The 25,487-nt window shown below is 34.8% G+C and overlaps 1 protein-coding gene across 6 annotated transcripts; it reads right to left on the bottom strand.

Annotated features, from left to right (window-relative positions):
• Positions 1 to 539: 539 nt before the first annotated feature.
• Positions 540 to 9,817, bottom strand: LOC124942283 (lipid droplet-associated hydrolase). 6 transcript variants are annotated; one of them, XM_047482752.1, is made up of 13 exons: positions 9,688 to 9,817; positions 9,515 to 9,613; positions 9,320 to 9,393; positions 9,156 to 9,227; positions 9,023 to 9,051; positions 6,307 to 6,357; positions 6,081 to 6,131; positions 5,344 to 5,403; positions 5,140 to 5,245; positions 4,432 to 4,598; positions 3,896 to 3,946; positions 3,539 to 3,643; positions 540 to 898 (listed from the first exon to the last, which is right to left on the bottom strand). In XM_047482752.1, the coding sequence occupies exons 1-13, from the start codon at positions 9,789 to 9,791 to the stop codon at positions 749 to 751; spliced, it is 1,119 nt and encodes a 372-aa protein (XP_047338708.1). In that variant the 5' UTR covers positions 9,792 to 9,817; the 3' UTR covers positions 540 to 748. The 6 variants fall into 6 exon arrangements, 5 of the variants coding, with proteins under 5 accessions (XP_047338708.1, XP_047338709.1, XP_047338710.1 ...); XM_047482753.1 differs by having other exon boundaries at positions 4,432 to 4,579; positions 5,163 to 5,245; XM_047482754.1 differs by having other exon boundaries at positions 9,683 to 9,795.
• Positions 9,818 to 25,487: the final 15,670 nt, after the last annotated feature.

The raw sequence follows: 25,487 nt of genomic DNA, 5'->3' as shown, positions 1-25,487 counted from the left end.
TTTTATTATTAAAAATAAATTTTATTCCTTTAATAAATAAAAGAAAATAAATTATTGAAAGAAAGAAATAATTAAAATGCGGTTTATAGTAGGAGAAATAATTAAAATACGGTTTATAGTTGACATGTAGAATAATTTAAAAATATATATATATATATATAATAATAAAAAATTAAAGGGATAAATTATTAAGTGTTTTTAATAATAAAAATTGATTTTTTTATTAAATGCAACATATTTAAGATAAAAAGAGAAAATAAAAGTAACTAGAAGAGAGAGAAAATTATTAATGAATATAAAAAAGAAAAATAAATAAATACCAGAGTCATCAAGTCTAATCAGCACTCCACATCGTTCGCTGCATCATTCGCTACAAATTTTTCGCTCCCCCTATCATTACTCTTTAAAAGAACTACCGATTTTAAAATCAGTCAGTCATTCTTTACTCATGGACATTTTAATATCAATTTTGATGGATAGAGGTGACACAAGTTTGCATTATTAAGAGTGGAAGAAGAAATTGCTATATCAAGGCATGATTCAAGTAAACAAATAAAGAGCAGTATGTGATTGAAAATTAGTATATTTAACATTTTTACAATTAACGAATTATTCTATGAATTGCCCAACTTATGTTATATTATATAATAGTATATATAATTAATCAAGAATGAATAGTGTCATCCTTACATAAAAATCCATCTTAATTCTTAAGAAAGCTAGCCAAAGTGCAAATTATGGGACCCAACTAATCTGAAGTCTGTTTACCTTGAAATTTGACAATATAGCTTGCTACATGCTGAGCTACCCACAATGATCCCGCTTTCGTGCATGAGAAAGCATGAGTATGGCCCTCCCTTTCAACCGCAACTGCCGCACCTGGGACATGCTTAGAAATCTGTCCATTAAAAGAACACCCATAATACAATTGACTGAGAAATCCATGACATCCAATTGTGTAAATCAAAATCACTTCAAAATACTGAACTACAACTACAGATGACAATGGATACCCCCAAAACTTAAAACCCAGACATATTCCTTTCCTGTGTCAGAAATTGATAATTCAAATCGGGTTCAAGGTCAAGGATATGAAGTGAACTAAAATACCGGTCAGATTGTTCGGGGATGGATAGTGATTATATATATATATATAATATTAAAATTATTTGATGCAATATTTAGAATTTTTTACTATTCACATATTTTCTCTAATCATAAGTTTAACTTGTTTTCGTCTTCTTTGAGGTTCTTATTTCACGTTGAATCAAAAACAAGATTGAAGGGATAAATATCATAATAACGGGGATATTTAAGTACCTATCCAGGATCAGATACCAAAATTATCGAGAAGAGATTGAATATAAGATACTAGATATAAAATACTAGGGATGATAATGGGTACCAAAACATTTGATTCCCGTGGGTATTCCCCGATTAGGGTCGGGTACGAATAGTTATAATCAAGATGAGAAACAAAAGTGAAATCCCCTCGGGTTGGGATCAGATAATGGATATCCTCTCTTTTCTCTCATTCAATCACATTATTGTACTTCATATACTAACACTTAGTAGTAGTACACATGTACTATAGAAGTTGAAATCCTTCAACAATTTTTCTTTATCAAACATTTATTTTTTACAACATTTTCTCTACACATAGGCTGAAAATGAACTGAGTTGCTCGCGAGAAGCTCGATTAAAGCTCGTCTCGAGCTCATCAAACCTCGGCTCGAGCTCGAGCCGAGTTGTAATTATATGCCCGGCTCAAGTACTCGGTGAGCTACTCAAGTATATAATATATATATATTTTATTTTTTATTTATATTTATATTATAATATAAGAAAAGTAAAAAGTGTAAGACTTTGTGAGCCTTAAATTAGCTTTTCATTATTGAGAGTTGAGTCCTCCATTCCATCTGTCGTAAGCAACTCAACATTCAAAATTAGATTTTCATTTCTAGTCCTCTATTCGGCTGTCAACATTCAAAGTTCATCTTCAAACGTCTGAAGGCTCCGCTCCAAGCAGGTTCTTTCTCTCTTCTTCCTTATGCAATCTCTATTCTCCTTCTTCCTGCCCTCACTGATTTTGGCGCGGTGACCGATCGAGATTCCTAAGGTGTTATTTTATGTTTGACCGATTTAATATGTTATATGTTTGAACTTTAAACTTTGGAATTTGAATTCCAGAATCTAAGTAAGTTGGTTGTTTTATGTTGGACTAATTCAATATGGTGTATGTTTGGACTTTGGATTTTTGATATTTTTAGTTGGAATGGTTATCTTTTAAGTGGGATGGTTTTAATGTGTAATGTTTAATATGTTCTATTTGATGGAATGATTATGTTTTAGGTGAAATGAATGATTATATATGTTTGTTCACTTTGAAACTATTTTTAGTTGAGATGATTTGATATGTTTTAATTTTGTATATTTCAAGTCGAGTTTGAGCTTTAAATCGAGCTCGAGCCGAGCTCTTGAGCTCGGTTAAACTCAAGCTAATCGAGTTGAGTTCGAACACTTGTTTAGAGTTTGAGTTCGAGCTCGAGCCTTAAATTTGGCACTCGATCAAGCTCGAGCTCGAGCAGTTGGAATTTTTTTGAGCTCGAGTTCGAGCAGTTGGAATTTTTTCGAGCTCGAACTCGTTAGCAGCCCTACATATATCTCTCTCATCAAAGTCATTTTATGTATCTCTTTTCTCAATTCTAAAAATCTAAAACTCAAATCTACCTTAGTAAAATCTAGACATATTATGTCCACAACTACACTTCTTTCTTTGTCATCTTCTTTACTTTAGCGGTTATTGTCTACTATGTCAGTCATCCTATATAGTATAAAATCTGAAAATGTTACCGTGGATGTTCAAAATTCTAACTAGATGGAATCGGGTTTCGGGTATCGTCGAGTTTCGAGTATCCGTCGTGTTTTGGTACCCGCGTGTTCAGGGATGGGATCGGATAGTAATTTGTAAGATCAGGTTCGGGGACAAATAGATGTAACTTAGAGAAGCAAGAAACAATATGTTAGTTGCCCTATAATGTGCTGAAGTAAATTATCATGCACTTGCACTTCGCAGCATCCTAAATGAGTTGGGATTATCTCCCGATGGAACCATTCCAATGACGTGCAACAATGAAGCCGCAATAAGTATTGTCAAAAACCCGGTTCATCATAACAGAACCAAGCACACTAAATTTGATTGACACCACTAAAGACTCCATTGAGCTCCTTTATGTTACCTCACACAATCAGCTGGTTGCAATACTAATAAAAACTCTTCCAAAGTTCAATTTCGAAAAATTATGCGACAAGTTGGACACTCTGTCTATTTAATATTGTTTGTACTCATTATATTAGTTTTATTGTAATAAATAAGTTTATATACTTTACAATCTTAGGCAATCATAAATAATTAAATGTGCTTAAATTATTAAAAGAAATTGTTTAGGAAGGTAAACTTAAGACCTTGACCACTCATTTAGGATTTTGCCATTTTAGTGACATCTTTAATAATATATAATGGGACGTGAAAAATTACCTCATCAAGTAAGTGCAATGGACCCCAATGATCATCAGCACCAAATAAAAATGCAAGCTGTCTTTGCTTTCGTTTCATAAATTCCCAATCCGGTTCTTCTGAAAGCTAATACAAAAGACATTTACAGTTTTAAAACAGGTATGATCCACCAAATTTATTTTTATGTTTTTAAGTTAGAGTTTGTATTAATAAAATGACGTGAATTAGGGACATGTTTTCTATACAAACAACCAAATAATGTGCCACATATCCAATCATGGAACTGTAACTGGAAGGCGGTGATACAAAATAAGAAACCATAAACTCCAGCATCATATTCAGAATACTATTTAGACATACAACTGTACAAGAGATTACCTTTTGAAACTCTGTCATGGCCAAAAAGAGCACATTTCGAACTGTATGATACTGGAAAATTACACAAAAATGTAAAGTTACTCTTAAAATATTAGAGAGAATTACATTTATTGAAATGAGTAGTTTTAGTTAATCCAATTAAATCCCACAATAACAGAAAGAGACGGAACGATTTCCCAGGCAACAAGAAATGGGATGAAAATTGAACCCAAAAAATGGTTAGCACCTTTTCCAATAATTGAACGTTTAGTGAGTTTGTGATCAATTATTTTAGATAATGGGGGTATTTTGATCCGTAAACTTTCATTTGTGTCGGATCAAGTATTTAATCCTTGGTAACTTTAGTACACTATTCTATCTGTATATCATATATAGTGGAGTTGCATATGAGTCATGAGTGCTAACCATAATACTACTGTTGACTTATTTCCCTGTAACATGTATGTATAAAAAACTACAACTAGCTATACCTTGTAGAATGCAAAATAAAATCAAACGTGTCAGCATTGATCAATTAGCATAAGTTCAAACTGCACCTGAAGCAAATGATTACAGAGGGCCTCAATAGCAGTGGATGACCAAGACCTTCCAATAGACTTTAAGATGAGAAACTTAGATGCCCGTCTTGGCAGTAACCCAATAAAGGCCACCAGAGAACTTACTAAACTGCACATTATTGGAGACCTGAAAATAAAATATGTACCTGTTACGAATTAAAGGATTCAATAATAGGGTTTTCCATAATTACAGCCTCTCCAATAGATGGAGATTATATATAGAGATAAGAGGCTTAAAACTTAATGTATCTGGGCCTTAATATATATATGGGCCTTAATACATAACACCTTAAATATATAAATACTATACAATATTAACCCATTATTTTAACAGTACCAATCAATTGCAGTCATTCTGGAATTATAAGCTAATATTGTAGCTTATTAGAATATCAGTTTGCAAACAAACACAATAAAGGATACAATAAAACAATATAAGAATCTGTAATAGTAGTAGAAGGTATGTATTAGTAATAATATAAGGGTAATATTGTAAGTAGTAGAGTATGTATTATGTGGCTAACCTACTAACTTACTCTAATTACAATATTACCTAATATACTATTTACTAATACATCCCTATAACATAGCCAAAGACAGAAGGATGATAAACATTAACAATCAACAGTAAGATTTGAGAAAAGTGTATCATCAACTATAAAAGTTTTCTGAAAGAAATTTATTTACTGTTTATAGGAAAGAATTTGTACTCTACAATCTTCTTAATGGCAGACTGCTGTGCAGATTTTGGATCTACAGCGAGAAAAGGATACAGCCCAATACAATAAGTCACCTATAGATCATTTTCAAATGAATCAAGTTATGGGTGTCAGTGAAAGAGAGGATATATTTGCACCAGAAAAAGGAAAATAGCAAACTTCCATCAGTTACCTTTTCTGGTGATCTCCGAAACATTTCAATGGAAATGTATGAACCAATGGAGTGACCAAGCTTCATAAGAAATTAACAACAAACAACATAGTACAGTTACTGTAAAGCATGAATAAGTGCAACAGTTTCCAAATGAGTTGTATGATACTTGAATTTAGGATCAAGATAAAGTATAGTAAGTGTTTTGATGTTTCCTTAATTACATGTTCGTATCTGATCATAATCTCCATCCTTGTTTAGGCTATAAATACAATGTCATGATGTCAAGAAGAATATAAATGAATTGAATGAAACTACGATCTCCATTCATCTCACTTTGTTTATCATCTAAGGGTGTCCGGGCCAACTTTTCACGCATCTCAACCATTCCCTGGAAGTGACTTGCAACTATCGAGACCAAATCTTCTCATGGTAGTAATCCCCATAGTCCAAGCCTCTTGCCACTAAGCTATCCAGCGTGTGTTGGATCATTCTATTTACTCATCTTCTATCTTGATTCTATCCAATTTATAATACAAATGTTACACTTGACCCTTTAAGGTGTAACACTTTGTCATCAACTCAACCCTTAAACCTCCACAGTGAATATTGTATTCATAACTTAAGAAAAGTTAAAAGAACACTATCGAATAATTCATCTTCATACAAGATGGCATACTTTTATACGTATCAGCAACATAATGAATGCTGTGAATTACAAAATTTAAGAAAGGAAAAAAGTGGGGTGCATATCTTACCAAAAGCAATGGGACTTCATTATCTTGAAGTTCATTTTTTATGAAATCCAGCTGTCAAAACAATAAACGAAACATACAAAGTTTTGAAAGGAGGAAATATATAACACGCTAAGTAAACCAAAAACTTATAAAGCCCAAAGACAAACTTATTTGAGACAAAAATCAATAGTTTGTTGTATCACAATAGTTGTTTGAACAACCAAAACATGAGGTAAAGATAGTGTACCTTGTGATTAATTTGTTCTTCCAGCGAGAATAATCTTCCATGCTCCCAGTTCTAACAAGATAATCCGCATGTAAGAATGATGCATAAGGACAAATCTAAAGTATGAAATGAAGTGAAGATTTAAGAAAAAATTATTTAATTTCTTATTGAAAAATTTAAACTTGCATATATTAGAATTGTCTCAAAATAAGACTTGAATCTAAAAAACAACTTCCCAGATACAAGTCAGGATTCTAAGGAAAGAAATGAGGGAGTGAAGACGTCTAAAGAGAAAGAAGAAAAGACCACACATTTGATAAGAGAATCAGCAAGGATGAAGATTTTAAAAACAATACAACATAAATACTCATCAAGGGTCAAACAATGAACTATAATAGTCATCACATCAAAGAATACCATCTTTCAAACAGACAAACCTTATCCTAAAAATAAAAGGGAGTTCATCCATCTATCAATCTTCATCATTAGCATTTATTAGTTTGCATATATTCATAGTAGAGACCGAAAATCGATAGAGATACTGAATTTTCTTGTATATTCTAATTGTATGAAACTGTAACAACTAAATACAATTTGTACAAGAAAGAAAAATGGGAATGTGTGTGGTTACCAGTAATATATAACTTTCCACTTATCCCTTAGAAATATTATATCTAGGACTAAATAATATAAGCAAATGGTATAATATTGAGCTTTTAAAGTATTATTTAATGATAAGAACGTATGATTACATAATTAATGTGTGGTATATAAAGTACATTAAGTACAATAAAAGTAAAGCAATAACAACAAACAATACATTGAGTATAAATAGAGGAATGTGTTAAGTTCAAGTAAGGTGATCCAATTCCAATGAAAAGAAAAATAATTCGACACTATCCTCAAGTTGGGTAATAGATATTTAGAGTGTTGAATTTTGTCACATAATTCTTCAAAATTTGACTTGGAAAAGCTTTGGTGAGTATGTCCGCCACCTGATTGTGTGACATAATGTAGAGGGGTGAAATAGATCCTATATAGACGTTCTCGGAAATGAAATGACGATCAATTTCAATAAGTTTGGTTCTATCATGATGAACCGGATATTTTGCAATACTGATTGTGAACATCATTTCAAATGGTCCATCAGGAGGCAATCCTAACTTTTCAAGAAATCTGCGTATCCAAAATCCTTCACAGATTTCGATTGCAAGAGAACAATGGAATAGTTTGCCTTTATTGTTTTTCACAGGGTAGTGGATGCACTTCATCTCGGGTGTGATAACTTTATCATTCTCTTGAGTTCCATAGTTTTTAAATTCTTATAATTTAGATGATTCATCCTACACTCCCATAGATATGACTCACTTTCAGTAATAATCTTAAGACAACTTTCGAGCTCTTGATTTTAAGACAACTTTCGAGCTCTTACTTTGTTTCTTCTCTTTTTAGTAGGCTATTTGATAGTTTGAATTTATCTGCGCAATAATGAATATGTCTTTTGTGGAGGTGATACAACTTACATTCTATCACACATATGATGTGAGCACCCAAAGTCCAAATACCACAACATTTTTCCTCTTTTCCAAGTGGTTCTACTCAATTCATTAGAAGTATTTCTTCTTCCACATCAACTTTAACATATCGAGCATTACCTTTCCAGTTGTATCTTTTTTGATAATGTATCTTCTTATGTCTCTTCTTGTCAAAGTACCTTCCTCTTCCTCCCCTCTTTCACTTGTTCCTCTAAAAAATTGATCATCTTCTTTTCCTGCACACTTAAATTTCTGCTCATGTCTAACTAAGGAACTAGTGTATTTAGCTTTTTCAATAGCCACCACCACATACATGAACAACATACATGCATCAGTTGTTGGATCGCCGAGCGCTTCGAATCATGTCTCTATTGAATCCCACAGACCTTTGAAGCGAAGTAGGCTTTCCATTAAATTCTAATTGGCATGCCCTGAACTCTTTTGTCATGCCATTTCTCTCTCCTGTCTTCTTTGATCTGAAAAGTCAATTGATCAAGCTAAAAAGCTTCTTTCCTCACTTAAAAGCTCACATCTTGATTCACTCGTGTTTGGGAGGCTTTGAGTTTTAATACCACACGTAGGAATCAAATGAATGGAAAACCAGTAAATTTCATTACTAACAGAGAGACTTATAAATAATCTAGACTTTAACAAAAATTAAGAGATCACTAACTCTCTTATTACAAAGTCAAATTACGGTTAAGTTGTTAATTGTCCAGAAAGATAGAACAACCAAGACAAGAAGAATTATAAACTCCACTAATCTAGAAATTTAAAAACAAACGTAGTTGATGAATTAATCTAATACTAATTCTCTTTATTATTGACTAAACGAAATAATTACGAGTAGCTATCCTCATGGAAATTGACAAACCCCACAATGAAATGATGTATCCCGACCCTACTATTGGCCACATGTACCCACCAAACCTACATTTTACTTAAAGTTTCCTTGAAGATCATAAACACACTCCCATTTCTGACATTGGTTGATGCAAGTTGTGAATTGTTCTAACAATGAACGAGCTACACCAATTGAGGACTTGGAGGCATGCCTAAAGCAAACTCATGAAGACAAAGTAACCATTCTTCCTAAGGCTTGAACCGAACCGATCACACATAATAAACCAAAAGAATGGATAATTTCCATGAAAACTGACCAAAAGAAAATTTCTTTCAGTTCACATAGACTGATATTGTACCTTTCCTGAGTGGGAGATGTGGCTGATAGCTGATGAAAGGAAGAGGTTATTCAAAATTAGAATGAGCTGGCCCAGTAAAAGTTATGAATACAGAAGAGTTTCCATTTGAAAACCAAACATTTAGTATTCTTGCCTGTTATAGATGTAGTTCCTCTTAATAGTTCATATAGGTATTCAAGAAAATCAGTATAAAATGAGACAACACCTGAAACAATCATATATCCAAATTTCATTCCTCAGATTATGTTATACACAAATTGTATAAACGAATATGATATACATTCAATATAAACATGCCTGGATTTCCAGGGATGAAGAGAATATGCAATGTAGGCTTGTTTGCGCGAATCTCTATCAATTCCGTCTTAAAGCTAACCTCCAAAGAAATCAAACTACTAAATCAGCCGAATTTCTAAGAGAATCATTGTACTCATGATACAACAAACAAAGGAACTCAATTTGGCAGGATAAAGCGAGAGACAGATGAAGTACCCGGAGACATTGCAATAGCGGAATTGGGCAAGCGAGTTTTTGGCGATTAGGGGCGAATTTCCAGCATCCATGAGAGTGTATCTTGGTATGAAGCTTAACCTGGAAAGAAGAACAGAAATTGGAGTCTTTTAATTCAGTGTCGAGCATGATATAGAAAAGCGAAGTTACCTTACGTTCTACAGTGATGCCCTGCAGTATGTAAACGGAGGAAAGAGGAGGATGGAGGAAGAGAAAGAGATGCAGATCGAACAGTGAAGCAGAAAAGACCTTGATGCATTACTTTAACCGTCTATCACTTGCTGCCCTCTCGTCGTCGTCTGTATTTTAATACTATTCTTTTGTTTTGTTTTGGAGATTTTTTTAATACTATTTACGCTCAATTCGGTTTCGAAAAGTTTTGGTTTCGAAAAGTTTTGATTTCAGAAAATCCCCATAAGACGTCGTTTATAAAATATTTTTAAAAAGAATAAAAAAATTATACAATAAAAACGAATTTTTTAATATAATATATATTGTAATACATTAAAATTTTATATTATTATAAAAAATAAACTTACAACTTTTATAAAATATATTAAATAAATAAATATATTAGTGATTTAATACATTTAATTATGTTTATAGTGTTCGGGATAAAATCGGGACGATGGACACAAATATCATCCCCACCCCATCCCCGTTCGTTCGGGAAAAAACCGTCCCAAACGAAACAATTCGGTTCGATTTTCGCGGGCGGTTTCAGATTGACATCCTTACTTATAACATCCAAAATTAGTTGTTTATAAACTATAAAAATTCAATTATTGAAATCCGAAATTTTCATCCTTACTTATAACATTCAAATTGTTATCCCTTAACTTTATTGAAATCTGAAATCAACTATTTTTAAAAATTCAATTATTTCAAAAAATAGTTGTTTATAAAATATAAAATATAAAAATTGGGGGTGAAAAATGAGTGTCTACATAGTCGCAATAATTTCTTCTGAGTTTATTTGGATGCAGCAAATACTATTCACTACAGAACATTGCTGGTGAATTTCTTGATCTATGAAAGGTTGACAATGTAACTCGACATTTTAGTGGTTCGATTAAGAGTGATGTGCAACTTCAATGCACTAAGCTAGTGTTATTGTCTCACTTTCTCTTGTGCTCGTCCGAAGGCAAGCGCCTCTCCATCCATCTCATCGAGCTTGTATACACCATGGTGATACAATCTCAAGGATTTCCAGGATTGGTGCAGGCTGAAACTTTTCTTGGCCTCCATAATTTTATTCTCGGGGAAGATCGTCATTGGTCCTTTATCTTTGAGGGTTGTGTAAGCTTAGTTTCTTGTTTTGTCCTTCTATCCCCCACTAGTAGAAAATAGGTCGTCTGTAACGACTGCTAGTAACGACGCTTGAACGCCCTTACTAATAATTTTTATCAGTAACGGTTTTAATAAACCGTTACAATTATAAGTACATCAGTAACGGCTATATAAACCGTTACAAATAAGGGCTCAATTAAAGATTTTAATGAGGGATATCAGTAACGGTGTTTGAAAAAAACCGTTACTAATATGGTATCTGTAACGTTTCCTCTATAACCGTTACAAAAAGTGGCCCGTCATTTCAACTTCTCTACTAGTATTTGTAACGGTTAATAAGAAAACCGTTACAGATAAGGGTTCAGTTAAAGATTTTAATGAGTGATATCAGTAACGGTTTTTGTTAAAAACCGTTACTAATATAGTATCTGTAACGGTTTCCTCTATAACCGTTACAAAAAGTGGGTCGCCTTTTCATCTTTCTCTACTAGTATCTATAACGGTTAATAAGAAAACCGTTATAGATAAGGGTTCAGTTAAAGATTTTAATGAGGGATATCAGTAACGGTTTTTGAAGAAAACCGTTACTAATATAGTATCTGTAACGGTTTCTTCTATAACCGTTACAGAAAGTGGGCCGCCTTTTCAACTTCTCTACTAGTATCTGTAACGGTTATAGAGAAAACCGTTACAGATACTCATTAATAACCTGCGCCTTCTTCCTTCTTTCTTTTTTCTTTCTTCCTTTCTTTCTTTTCTTTTCTTCTTCTGTTTTCTTCCGCACCCGTTTTTTTTCCGTCTGAAGTCGCCGCCGATAATCAAACCTTCTTCTTCTTCCGTCGATCTTCTTCTTCCGCCGATCTTCTTCTTCCGTCGATCATCCGCCCGTAATCAGGTAAGTTCTTCTTCCCTCTTCTCTGTTCCGTCTGTTTCTCTTCTTTTGCCCGCAAACATTCCGATCACTGTCGCCGCTGCCTTTCGATCAATCTGGTAAGTTCTTCTTTTTTCAGAATTTCGGATTCATATCTTTATTAATCAAAAGAGAGTTGTCTGTAATAAATTTGTCCTAATATTAAGTACCCTCCTCCGATCAGCGTAAAATGGAACGTGAAGAAGCTCAAAGGGAGAGACAACAAACATTTGTAGAGCGTGATAGAATGTGGGATGAAATGATTTAGATGAGAGACGATGAACTTCTTATTATCCATGATTCCCAGTGCTTGCCCTCAATGTCCACCTGCCCCTCCCTTAAAGATGATGTCCATCCCACTTGAATTCTGGTTAGTTGAAATGTATGTTATTTGAAGTACGTTAATTAATGATTTTTTGTGGATTTGTGATATGATTGTACGTAGTTTGTGGATGGATTGTAGTTTGTGGATGGATTGTAGTTTGTGGATGATTATTGTTTTGAATTAATGATTGTGCTTTTTGGTTTGGTTATTGATGATTGTGGTTTTTGGTTTTTGGTTATTGATGATGATTGTGGTTTTATATAGGTAAAAATTTGGAAGAAAAAAAAAACAATAATGGTTTAGTAACGGTTTTAATAAATAAAAATCTGTTACTATAAATTTGTCTGTAACGGTTTAACAAATAAACAACCGTCACAAATACTTCACAAGTATCAGTAACGGATTTCGAAAGCCGTTACTGATAATTTATGACTTTCAGTAACGGCTTTAACTCGGCTAGAACCGTTACTGTTGCCCAAATATGTATCAGTAACGGATTTTGAAAACCGTTACTGATAATTATGCCTTTCAGTAACGGTTTTACGTAGGCTAGAACCGTTACTATTGTACATTGACTATCAGTAACGGCTTTCGAAAGCCGTTACTGATACTTGTGATGTTTCTGTAACGTATGTTTTTGTAACGATTGGTAACAGTTTTATTTGTCGTTACAGATATGTTTCAGTAATGACATTTTATCCTTTCAGTAACGGTTTTAAGTCGGCTAGAACCGTTACTGTTGTACATTGACTATTAGTAACGACTTTCGAAAGCCATTACTAATACCTGTGAAGTTTCTGTAACGTATATTTTTGTGACGATTGGTAACGGTTTTATTTGTCGTTATAGATATGTTTCAATAACGGCATTTTATGCTTTTAGTAAAGGTTTTCGCCCTTACTGATACCACTTTTTTTACTAGTGCTCGTACTCTTTCTCTGCACATCTTTAGGCACAAATGTTACCCGAATCCATCATTAATTATTCCATCACGAATGATCATCTTATTTGTTATATCGTACTATGGTATCACTTTGATATTATGAGGTATAATATGAGGGGTGCTCCTTAAATCACTCTACTTGGTTTGGAGGAGTCCAACTCCATTGAAACCACCATGCTCTTCCGTCAATTTGGAAGACAAGAAGCAATTCCATGGTAAGGACTTATTCCTCAAGACATGCATCCCATTAATTCATATCTCTATTTTCACTATACTAACATGTGGAATGTAGTTATTTGATCTTGTTTTCGACACTTTGGGTCGATGCCATTGATGAAGCCATGGCGTTCCACAAACTAGTTGTCATTAATGGAGTTATTAACATTTAGTTAGAAGGCTAGGATGAGGATGTTGAAGCAGTTGAGGATGAGATAGGCTCCAATAATTAGAGCAACTCTTTTATTTCAATATACTTATTTTATCTATTCAGCTTTACTATATGTACGAACTGTTGTGTACACGAGTAAAAACAAACTTGTATGAACTATGTTAATTTTTAAATGTTAACTAGATTATGAAATTGGGCGACATGACTTGCATAGTTTACGACGTGTTTTGTCACAGCTCATAACATGGTTTTCGACCGAGAAAACTATGTGACATGGTTTCTAACAGAGGGCCCGACCGAGAAAAAGGAAGTCCATGAGATGATTTTCGAGCGATAAAACCATGTGACATGGTTTCTAACTGGTGGTATGACCAGGAAAAAAAATGCCCAAACATTATACGTTTTTTATTGAAACCACAACCCAAAAACGAAGCCCAGGCTTGTGTCATGGTTTTTGACCAAGAAAACTCACGTTAGGCATGGTTTTTTACCGAGTGCCATGTACGCGTTTAAAAATGTCAGCCTCGAAGAAACGATTTTTTAGAATTTTAAGAAATAAATATAAATATTAATATATCTTTAAAATTTTTGAAATAAAGTTAAATTAAATCGGGGAATTGTTTAAAAATAAATTTGTAACTAAAAAGTCAACACATAATTTTTTTTATAAAATTAGGGGGAAAATTATTGACATATAGAACAATAATGACTTTAGAAAAGAGATTCATTAAAGGTTCAGTGCTTTTACACCTAAAAAGTGTTTTGGCAATATATCTCACATGCTCATTAAAAAACAATCTATACTTATAATATTTTGGCCATTTTAAGAAAATATTTTACACTTATATTATTCTTTTATTTGTCCAATCTTATCCGATTTAAAATTTCTATTAAATAGAATAATGATTTTTTAAGTATAATAATATTAATAATTATTCAAAAATAAATAAACAAGTGAAAAAAGAAATGAGAAAATAAAGGGAATTTAAATTTATTATATTCATAAATTTATTTTATGGTTATAAATAAATCAACCCACAATTTTTGGAGTTTTATATTGTGGACACAAAAATTAAATTATTTAAAAAAAATCCAAAAAAATATTTTTATTAAAATATTATGTTTATTTATTTTTTTATTTTATAAAATGGTCCAAAAGCAATTAATTGAAAAAATAAAATAAAAAAGAAACAATTAGTGAATTGTGGGTTGGTTAGTGAACTTCATCTTCAATTTTCCCGTTGCTGCAAATTTTACGGTTTCTTGTGATATTTTTGAGGTTGTTGTTCTTGAGCAAAAAGATCAAGACGACAAACCCATTTTTCCAATTCCGCAATTTAAAGTTGAATATTTTCAATATAAATTTAATAGAACAAATTTAATTTAACCAAAAAAACTTTTAAATTAGGTTAGTAGTGATTCTCAATCAACAATTTAAATTTAAAAAAAAAAATTAAATGAAAATGTCCCTAGTTTTTTTTTAACATAGATAACGAGTTTAATTTTGATAATGAGTTTAATTTTGATCATTCTGAGTTTAACTTAGAGACATACCAACAACCTAATTAGGAAATGCCCTTAGTTAGGGTGACTTTGATTGTCACGAGGACTAGCTCGTGGGGCTGGAAACACATCAAAAGGCTTTGATTCTTCAACTTCATCAATTTCATTCGACGCCCAATACCCGTTACATGATGAATGAAGGCAATATTCTTTTGGGACTTCGATCGATCCATGTTCTTTCCCACTTTGATTAGCGTTATCATGTTTGTAAAAATTGCCAGTCTAAGTCCATCGTGGTACTCATCGTTGAGGTTTTCGGCCTGTCCATCGTGGTACTCATCGTTGAGGTTTTCGGCCATCAGGTCGATCTAAACCTTCTCTGTGAGGGATGTATCAATGTGTTACGACTTGTTTCGTAAGATGTGTTTATGGGTTCAAGAATCAAGTTCTTGATCTCTAAGATCGGTGGAAATTATACAATCAAAGGGTAGCAGAAGGTTTTCGATAGAGAATTTGGGGAAGGGGATAGAAGAACCAAAGGTGCGAAGAGAAATACGGTTTGTCTATGTCAAACGGTCCATAATAAATAATAGACGAATAGGGTCGAAGTTCATATCTTCATTATTCTATTCATGGGTCCTTGGGAAAGAAAGATCAGCCTTATATAGGTGATGTCTTGCCCCAGAAAATTCGGTTACAACAATTACTAGAAAATAACAGAATTCGGTTTGTAAAAATGAAAAGGAAAGCAAAAAAAAATATTAATACAATAAAACAGAAATCTGGCCCATGTGCACCATCGGACCGAGAACGGGTGCTAAGAAAGGTTACTAGAATTATTCTAGGACCGAGGCCTTGATTTTAGACTCTAGCATTATCTCCCCCTTCAAAATTCGTCGCCCTCGACGAAAAAGACCGTGGTCTGCCGAGCCTTTAATGCGCATGTTCAAAATTTCAAAGAATTCGGCCGGACTTCAGCAACTCTAGCAAGTGTCGGAGTCTAGGACCGTATTTCTTAGAAGCCTTCGGTCTTCCCGCTCCACATCAGTCCTTCCTTCGGCCCAACACGCCAGGTGCAGCAAAATGGCCATTTTTCTTCCGGACATACTCTAGAATGTCTTCAAACAACCAAGCCCAGTCCTTTATCCAGACCAGCAACACATGTGCAACAACATAGCCATGTCTTCTAACTACCTTCCTGGCTGGTGGTCGATTGTTGGGTTGCTGGTTGAGCCCTTTGATTATTTGTTGGAAATTTTCTAGAGTGTCTTCCAAAACAAGTGAAACACTTTGGCATTCCTTTTTACTCTTTATTTGTATCGTGGCAGCAACATTATGATTTCCCAAGGTCTTTTCTAGCTGGTTGTCTTGTATTATCTTGACCCGCGACCGAGGGGTACCCTGTTGGACCGTGAAAGTGTACAAAATAATGACACGTTCGTCCCTTGTCTCAAGCAGCAAAGGTGGGTCATAAAAACCTGATTCTTGGACGGATTCTTGAACGAGTTCTTGGACTTCTTGTTGATTAGACGGGCCATAAACAATATGGATTTACACCTATGATTGGGCTCCCATTTTTCATTGCAAGTATAACACCGGTCTTCCTTGGGATCGGTTGTCCGGTTTGTGCTCGGCCAGACCGTGTTAACAATGCATGGTTTGGGCAGCACCGACGGCTTGGTGTTGTACAAGGGCCTGCGACAGAATCGTAGCAAGAGATCCCTCTTGAATGCATCCCACGTCAAGGCTACCTTTTGGTTGCAATTCTGCAAATATGATTCATGCCACGTTCTTGCCTCTTTAAAGACGTGAGTGCGGACAACGTCTAGCTTTGTGGCATCATTCGTCTTGCTCACCCTAAAGACTTGCTCGGCAAATAAGAGCCAGTCCTCCAAATCAGTCCAATCAAATTCAAGAATATTAACATTTGTGAGTCGGGTTGGAGGAAGGTAGCAAGAAGCAATATCATAGGGTCGGGTACGGGGATCTTGGCCATTAATAAACGCACCTCTTTCAATGGTTGTCAAGCTTTTTCCAGCAGCATACCTTCTGTCCATATTTTGCTGAAAGATATTGTACAAGGCAGCCTGTTCGGTCATGTGTTGTTGCAGGGCAGTATTCATGGAGGCATATTGTTGAGTCAACCCTTCGAGTAGGGTCTTAAGATCATCCATCTTTGTTGCTATCGGGTTTCTTTCATTTGAGGATCGTCTTGCTCTGATACCAAGAATGTTATGACTTATTTCGTAAGATGTGTTTATGGGTTCAAGAATCAAGTTCTTGATCTCTAAGACCGCTGGAAATTCTACAATCAAAGGGTAGTGGAAGGTTTTCGATAAAGAATTTGGGGAAGGGGATAGAAGAACCAAAGGTGCGAAAAGAAATACTATTTGTCTATGTCAAACAGTCCATAATAAATAATAGACGAATAGGGCCGAAGTTCATATATTCATTATTCTATTCATGGGTCCTTGGGGAAGAAAGATCAGCCTTATATAGGTGATGTTTTGCCCCAGAATATTCGGTTACAACAATTACTAGAAAATAACAGAATTCGGTTTGTAAAATAGAAAAGAAAAGTAAAACAAAATATTAATACAATAAAACAGAAATCTGGTCCATGTGCACCATTGGACCGAGAACGGGTGCCGAGAAAGGTTGCTAGAATTATTTTAGGACCGAGGCCTTGATTTTAGACCCTAGCACAATGTTTGATTAAACCAGCTTCTATTTTTCCATGAAGGGCTGAAAATATTCTATGTCCCCTACTTGATGAATATAAGGTCATGTTCTGTGACTTTAAGGTGATGTACATTTTGTATCCGCGGTGTACCTAAAAATCTGGTTGTGTAGGTACCACCTAGAAGATTTCCCGGTCAAAAAGTAAGAAAACAAATGGAGAATAGTAAGAGTATCTAATTGTAGAGGCCCATGACGTCCATATACTTATCAAAGAATAATGTGGGGTCTTCAATCCTAGTAAATTTCTCCAAATCAGGCAATAACAGGTAATGGGAAATGAACCCCTTCTTGGATTCTATAAAACCCTCATCCCAATCATAAATTCTCTTGATGGTCTTACCTTTAGCCATTTATGGCATCTACATTTGCATTTTTATTTTGTTACCTTTAGATCGGTAATGAGGTTTCAATATTCTTGCACGTGTGCCAATACTCCATTAGTAGTGGCGACGTAAACTCTATCACAACTAGCTAAGTAGGATTCTTGCGAGCATTCCTTGATGAGGCAGGAGGATTAGTAGAATTGACTTGTAGGGAGGTCTAGTTGTATGCATCCTCATCATTTTTATAATCTTCATACTTAGAAGCTTTATCGTTCTCAGTAGGAGCCTTGAAGCTTTGAACCCGACTTTGTCGATTGTTCTCAGCAGCATGCATCTCGGGTACTAGGGTTGCTCATGAATAGGGATTTTAGGAGAAATAACCTCTTTGGTAGAAAGGGAGTTAGTTTGAATAGTGAGAGTTGGCTCCGCCACTAATTTATTAACGTTTGTGCTAAGGACATGAATGTGCTTAGACATCTTTGTAATAGCCATCATCATCGCTTTTAATCATTTCCTACATTTTGTTAAGCATAGAGGTGGAAGGTTGAGTTTGGTATTTCTGCCATTTTGAGGTTTGGTAGTATGATTTTAATGAACCTACCTATCAAAAGGTCTCTTTGTGGGTTCATCGTAGCAGAAGCGCATGAACGTCCTAGAAGAAATGTCACATATCAACGTCCTGTTTCAAATTCTCATTTTAGGTTCATTTTACATTCAATCACATAAATACAAACATGTCCTAAATAGAAATAGACATTTGAAACTGATAACTGGATTTTTATTAACAAAGAGTTGCATAAAAAATTATAGCTTTTACAATTGTAGAATAGTATATCGTTATTAATGCACACAACAGGTTGTGCATGGACGCAAAAGTAGATATAAATTTATGCCTAAGAAAACTAAAGATCAGACTCATAGTTTAGATCTTCCTCCAGATCCGTCTCGACGTGGGAGTCTTCTGAATTCTTGAATCATCTTCCGTGAGCAAGGTTGCGTCATGTTCGAGTTCAAACCTGGAGTCTGAATTGATGTCTAAGGGATAACCATTCGAGCACGTAGGCTCAATGTAGGTAGAGTGCATGACTCCCTATGTCGTTGTAGGCATAATGACTGCTACAACCTCTTGTTCCATGGGCGCATCATCAAGAGCTCCATGATGCCTATTAGTGTTCATGTATGTCTCCTCAGATAAATGATTGTGCCATCTCCATTGATCCTCGTATTTTGGTGAACTCAGATCAGAATATGAGTGAGAACAGTCGTCATCCTATCCTTATTCGATGACCATGTTGAGGTCAAGCACAACAGAAGTCGCGTCAATATGGATGAGAGGAGAAATATACTCATTGATAGGGGATAGACTTCATACTTAGAATCATCATATTTTAAAGAGTCCTCCATCTTTTCTACCATATCCATCTCTATTTTGATCATCCAATGGAGATTCATGTCTTTGATAATGGCGTTGTACCAATAATCGAGAGGCTGCAATGTTTACATAGATTGTCACATACCTTGATAAACATCGTATAACTTAACTGTGATTGGTCCGCCAACAATAGGACAAGGTCCTACAATAGGAGGTCCGTACCATTTTCCCATTTGTATGTGTAGGTAAATAGTGCAATAGGTGATAATCTCCTTTAGAACAAACAACATAATGAAAAGCCAATTTTGTTAGGATTTGTATCTCCCAAATCCGACTTGCTTGAAACAATTTGTAAAAACGCAAGAAAGAAGAACACAAAAAGACACAAATTTATAGTGGTTCACTCAAATTGAGCTACGTCCACTTCAGCCGCCACCAGACTTCACTATGAAGAAAAAGAAGAAGGAATACAAAGTTTTTTCCTCACACTTTATCTCTCTAGAATTATGTCTAGTTTTTGTACACCCTTAATAATCACATATTTATAGGGTAAACATTCATGTAATAAAACTAAATAACTCTTGGTTAGGACCAAACCCAAAACCAAATACAAACCCAATAAACTTTAATTAACAATGTAGAGTTTATTATAAGTGTAGGCTCCATAACTCAATAATATCCCACTTGGAGGTTAACTTCATTATCTCTCGATCGGTAGCGGCTTTCCATCCGGTGTCTTAACGAAGAAGACCAACTGAAGTTGCACACAACTTCAGTTTTTCATTTGTCACAACTTTCGTCAACATATCATCTAGATTCTCACTACCGGGAATCTTCTCAAGTGCTAATACTCCATCTTCTAAAGCTGACCGGATGAAATGATAATGAACCTGTATATACTTCGTCCTGCCATGATAAACATGATTCTTTGTCAAATGAATGACACTCTAACTATCACATCGCAACACACTTCCCTCGTAGTCTTGACCCAATTCTTGCAAAAAGGGTTGTAACCACACCATCTCCTTAGCAACATCTGTCACAACAACATACTTTGCCTCCAACTAGAAAGAGCAACAATCTTCTACAATTTTGAACCCAACTGATTATAGTACCTCCCAAAGTATAAATGTACCCTATTTTGCTCTTCCTACTATCAACATTACCACCATTGTCCGTATCAACATATCCTTCCAAACCCACAAAGCGAGACTCGTACTTCCTCTTAAGTATCATAGTATCCACTTTACTGTTTCCCAATGTTGTCTACCTGAGTTGCTCATGAACCTGCTAACAACTCTCACTGCATGTGCTATGCCTGGTCTTGTGCAAACCATCGCATACATAATACAACCAATGGTAGAGGCATACAGAATAGTGGACATGTAATTTTTCTCCTCCTTTGTTGAAGGCGACTAATCTTTAGATAGTCTGAAGTGACTAGCTAAGTGGGTAGTAACTGATTTTGCATCATACAAGTTGAACCTGCTAAGAACTTTCTTCACATATTCTTCTTGTGAAAGCTTGATAACTTCTTCATCCTTGAAAATTCTCATCCCATGGATTTGTTTTGTAGCACCTAAATCCTTCATTGCAAACTTTTCAGACAATTCTTTCTTGATCTTGTTAATCTCATACAAACTTGCTCCAGAAATCAATATGTCATCAACGTAGAGGAGTAGAATAATGTACGATTTATCAAATCTCTTGATATAGCAACAATGATCAGCTTTACACCTCAGAAAATTGTTACTTTTCATTAAGCTATCAAACTTCTTGTACCATTGCCTTGGAGCCTGTTTCAAACCATACAGACTTTTCTGAAGTTTACACACAAGCTCATCTTTTCCTTTGATTTCAAATCCTTCTAGTTGTTGCATATAAATCTCTTCATCTAAATCACCATGAAGAAAAGCAGTTTTGACATCCTTTTATTGAAGATGAAGGTCTTCTTTCACAAACAAACTCATAATAGTTCTGATTGTCATCAATTTAACTACTGGAAAGAAGATCTCATTATAGTCAATACCTTCTTTTTGTTGAAATCCTTTCATAACCAATCTTGCCTTGTACCTCATGGTTTTATCATGTTCTTCTTTAATCCTGGAGATCTATTTGTTGTGAAGTTCTTTCTTTCCCTTTGGTAGCTTAGTGAGCTCCCAAGTCTAATTCAACGTCAAAGAGTCCATCTCATCTTTCATCGCAGACTCCCACTTAACCGATTCATCATATTGTATTGCTTCCTCATAGCATTCAGGTTCACCTCTATCTGTCAACAATATATAGTTCAAAGATGGAGATCACCTCTCGTCTGGTTTTCGATTCATTGATGATCTTCTCAACTGTATAACCGGTGTTTGCTAATTTGCCTCTAGGGCCACGTTCTAAACGATTTCATCTTCAACAACACACTGGTATTCTTCGATAGTTAGTATATATTCAGCTGAAAATTCTCTCAAATCGATCATACCAGTCTCTTTCAACTTGGAATCACCATCTGATGTCTTCCCAACACAATCTTTATAGAGAACCTGTTCATTGAAGAACATTTCTGCTATGAATGATCTTCCGATTTTCATTATCCTAGAAACGATAACCAAACTCGATATCACCATAACCAATGAAAAAACATTTATTAGACTTTGGATCAAGCTTGCTCCTATCACATTCATTAATATGAACATATGATAAACAACCAAACACTTTCAAATAAGAAAGATTTACCTTTTTATTGCTCCAGACTTCTTCAGGCATTTTGAATTCAAGAGGAACAAAGGGTCCCCTATTTATCAAGTAGGCAACATTATTGATAACTTCGTCCCAGAAAGTTTTAGGCAACCATGTATGTAATCTAATGCTCCTAGCACGTTCGTTCAATATTCGATTCATCTATTAATTTACTCCATTCTCTTGAGGTGTTCCGGGAACAGTCTTCATCATACTAATCTCATTTATATCACAATATTCTTTGAAATCTGAACTAATGTACTCTCCTTCGTTGTCGGATCTCAAGCATTTAACCTTTTGATTTATTTCATTTTCAACCAAAGTCTTCCACTTCTTGAAAATAACAAATACTTCAGACTTGTGCTTCATAAAGTATACCCATAACTTTCTTGTCGAATCATCTATAAATGTTACGTAGTATTGTGATCCGCCAATAGAAGAAACATGTGCATGTCCCCACACATCAGTGTGTACCAACTCTAGCATTTCTTTTTGAGCTCCTTCCTAATCTTTAAGAAACTCACCCATTTCTGTTTTCCAAGAATACAATTTTCACATAAATGATGTTCAACAGACTTCAGTTCTGGAATCTGTCCATTCTTCAAAAGAATTTTCATCCCTTTTTTGCTCATATGACACAACCTACAATGCCACAAATCACTATTTTTCGAGTCATCAACTATAACAACAACTGTTTCTCTACAAGTTGAAGTCGTGTATAACGTTCCTGTTTTGTGACCTCGAGCAAGAACTATTGCTCTTTTAGTCACCTTCCATGCACCATTTCCACAACTGAAATTGTGACCTTCTTCATCAAGTTGTGTAACATAAATCAAATTGCGCATTAAACATGGAATGTGTCTCACCTTATTAATCTTCCAAACAGAACCATTTTCCATCTTCAATTTGATATCCCCATGCCAACAATATCAAGTGGCTCACCATCTGCAAGATAAACTTTACCACAATTTCCAGCCACATAATTCTCCATTAATTCTTTGTGGGCAGTGGGTGTGGAAAGACGCTCCCAAGTCCAAAACCCATGAATCTATCGGGCTATCAATAGACAGAAGTAACGCATTAGTGACAGTTTCTGTAACAACGTTGGTTGCATCATTTTTATCATCACCATTTTTTTTCGGTGTTTCACAGTTCCTCTTCAAATGACCCTATTTATCACAATTCCAGCACTCAAATGTCCGCCCAGACTTGGACTGACTCCTCATGCTCCTCGACATAGATCTGCTCTTACCTCGATTGAAATTTATATCATTACTTATGCCCCTATTTTCCACATTTAGAGCAGAAATTTTAAACATTTCACTAGAATCAATTTTACGAACCTTTTTAGCAAGAATACGATCTCTAACTTTAACAAATTTCAGTTTAGTATTTCCAACTAAATTACTAATTGTTGCCCTCATAGGTTCCCAACTATTTGGTAGAGATGCTAACAAAATCAGTGCACTAATTTTATCCCCAAAATCAATCTCAACAGATAGCAATTGATTCACAATTGTATTGAATTCATTCAAATAAGTAGTGACAGAAGTATTATCAACCATTCTTAAGTAAAAGAGTTTTTTCAATAAGTGTATCTTGTTGTTAACAGGTGGTTTCTCATACATATCAGAAAGAGTTTTTATTAGACCCATGGTGGTCTTCTCCTTTGCTACATTGTGAGCAACCGTCTTGGCTAGCGTCAATCGGACAACTCCCAAAACCTGTCTATCAAGGAGTTTCCATTCAGCTTCATCCATCTTTTCTAGTCTCACTCAAAGGAACATGAAGCTTCTTTCCATAGAGATAATCTTCAATCTGCATTCTCTAGAAAGCATAATCTGTCCCATCAATTCTTCCAATTCTATGTCCTATACTACTCTTGTTTGCCATCGTTTCCAATGCTCAGATCTAGCCTAACTACTTTAATACTAGTTATAAGGATTTGTATCTCTCAAATTCGACCTACTTAAAACAATCTGTAAAAACGCAAGAAAGAAGAACACAAGAAGACATAGATTTATAGTATTTCACTCAAATTGAGCTACATCCACTTCAGCCGCCACCAGACTTCACTATGAAAAAGAAGAAGAAGGAATACATAGTTTTTGCCTCACACTTTATCTCTATAGAATTATGTCTAGTTTTCGTAAACCCTTAATAATCACATATTTATAGGGTAACATTCAGATAATAAACCTAAATAACTCTTAGTCAGGCTCAAGCCCAAAACCAAATACAAACTCAATAAACTCTAATTAACAATATAGAGCTTATTATAAGTGTAGGTTCCATAACTCAATAGGTTTTCCATGAAAAACATCGAGTGCGTGAAGCTATAACAACTCTCTTTTCAAGTCTTCGAGCGTGATCATAGTAGACAACATAAATGGAAGGAGGAATGGACTTAAGTTTTTCCATCATCCACAAGTAAAGGATAAGGGAGATCCCCTTCTATACATATGGGTCTACCTAGAAAGGGTCTGACGAACTCAAGAATAGTCTCTGCCAAAATGATCCATAATATATCCATTTGGGCATTTTCTATAACCACGACCACTTTCAAGATTCGATAGGAAGGTCTATGGGTCTTATTTGGGAATAACAAGATATGAGCCATGAGGATGGCTAAGATCTTGCGATATGTCATCTCTTGATCATCATGGTTAGTAGATCTCTCCATAAGTTACTACCACATAAATATATTTATACCTCTATTTCAAGCTAAAAAGTAGGACGTATGATCATCAGCGGTGAAGAAAGTCTGTCAAATCTCTAGAGGGTCACGCATCCTCTATAGGAGGGAGATATATGAGATCTCGAGAGGGGAGCGCAACATGGTTTGAAACTCATCGATGGTAGGAATAATGCAATATGGACCAATGGTGTATGTCTGAGTACATCTGTCTTACCAATGCTGCATATGTTCCATCATCCATGTGTCAATCCTCATATGAGCTAGAGATATGGTACTACCTATATAGAGTATAAGAAAGAGAGTCCTCAAGAAATCTTTGTAGATACATGGAAACTATGACCAGAAGGAGCAAATCCATGACCTATACGAAATAGGATTTAATTAGTGCCAAAATATATGTTTTTCTTTTTAAAAAATATTTTTTTATTATGAACGTCTATTTCTTCTTATACCATGCATGCAAGAAATACAACATACAATATGAAAGTAAAATCATGTAAAAAACCATGAGGTCGTTTAAAAAAGTTAGATGGCAAATTACGTTGCCAACCATGCAAATAATGTCTTAAGATTTGAAATAGACACTCAATTTCTAAATCTAATCATCATTATAAACATAGTTTGTACAAATTTGATGTTACTCGTGTACAAAGGTACTAGAATAAAAGAGTTTCTCTTAATCGCCTCAGCTTGTCTCGTCTTCAGACTTCTCTAATTCAAGGTCAACAATCCCT

Source organism: Impatiens glandulifera, chromosome 6 (genome assembly GCF_907164915.1).
Source record: "Impatiens glandulifera chromosome 6, dImpGla2.1, whole genome shotgun sequence".
Lineage (NCBI taxonomy): Eukaryota > Viridiplantae > Streptophyta > Magnoliopsida > Ericales > Balsaminaceae > Impatiens > Impatiens glandulifera.
The sequence above is the reverse complement of the archived record's forward strand: the minus strand, read 5'-3'. Positions and strand labels throughout refer to the sequence as shown.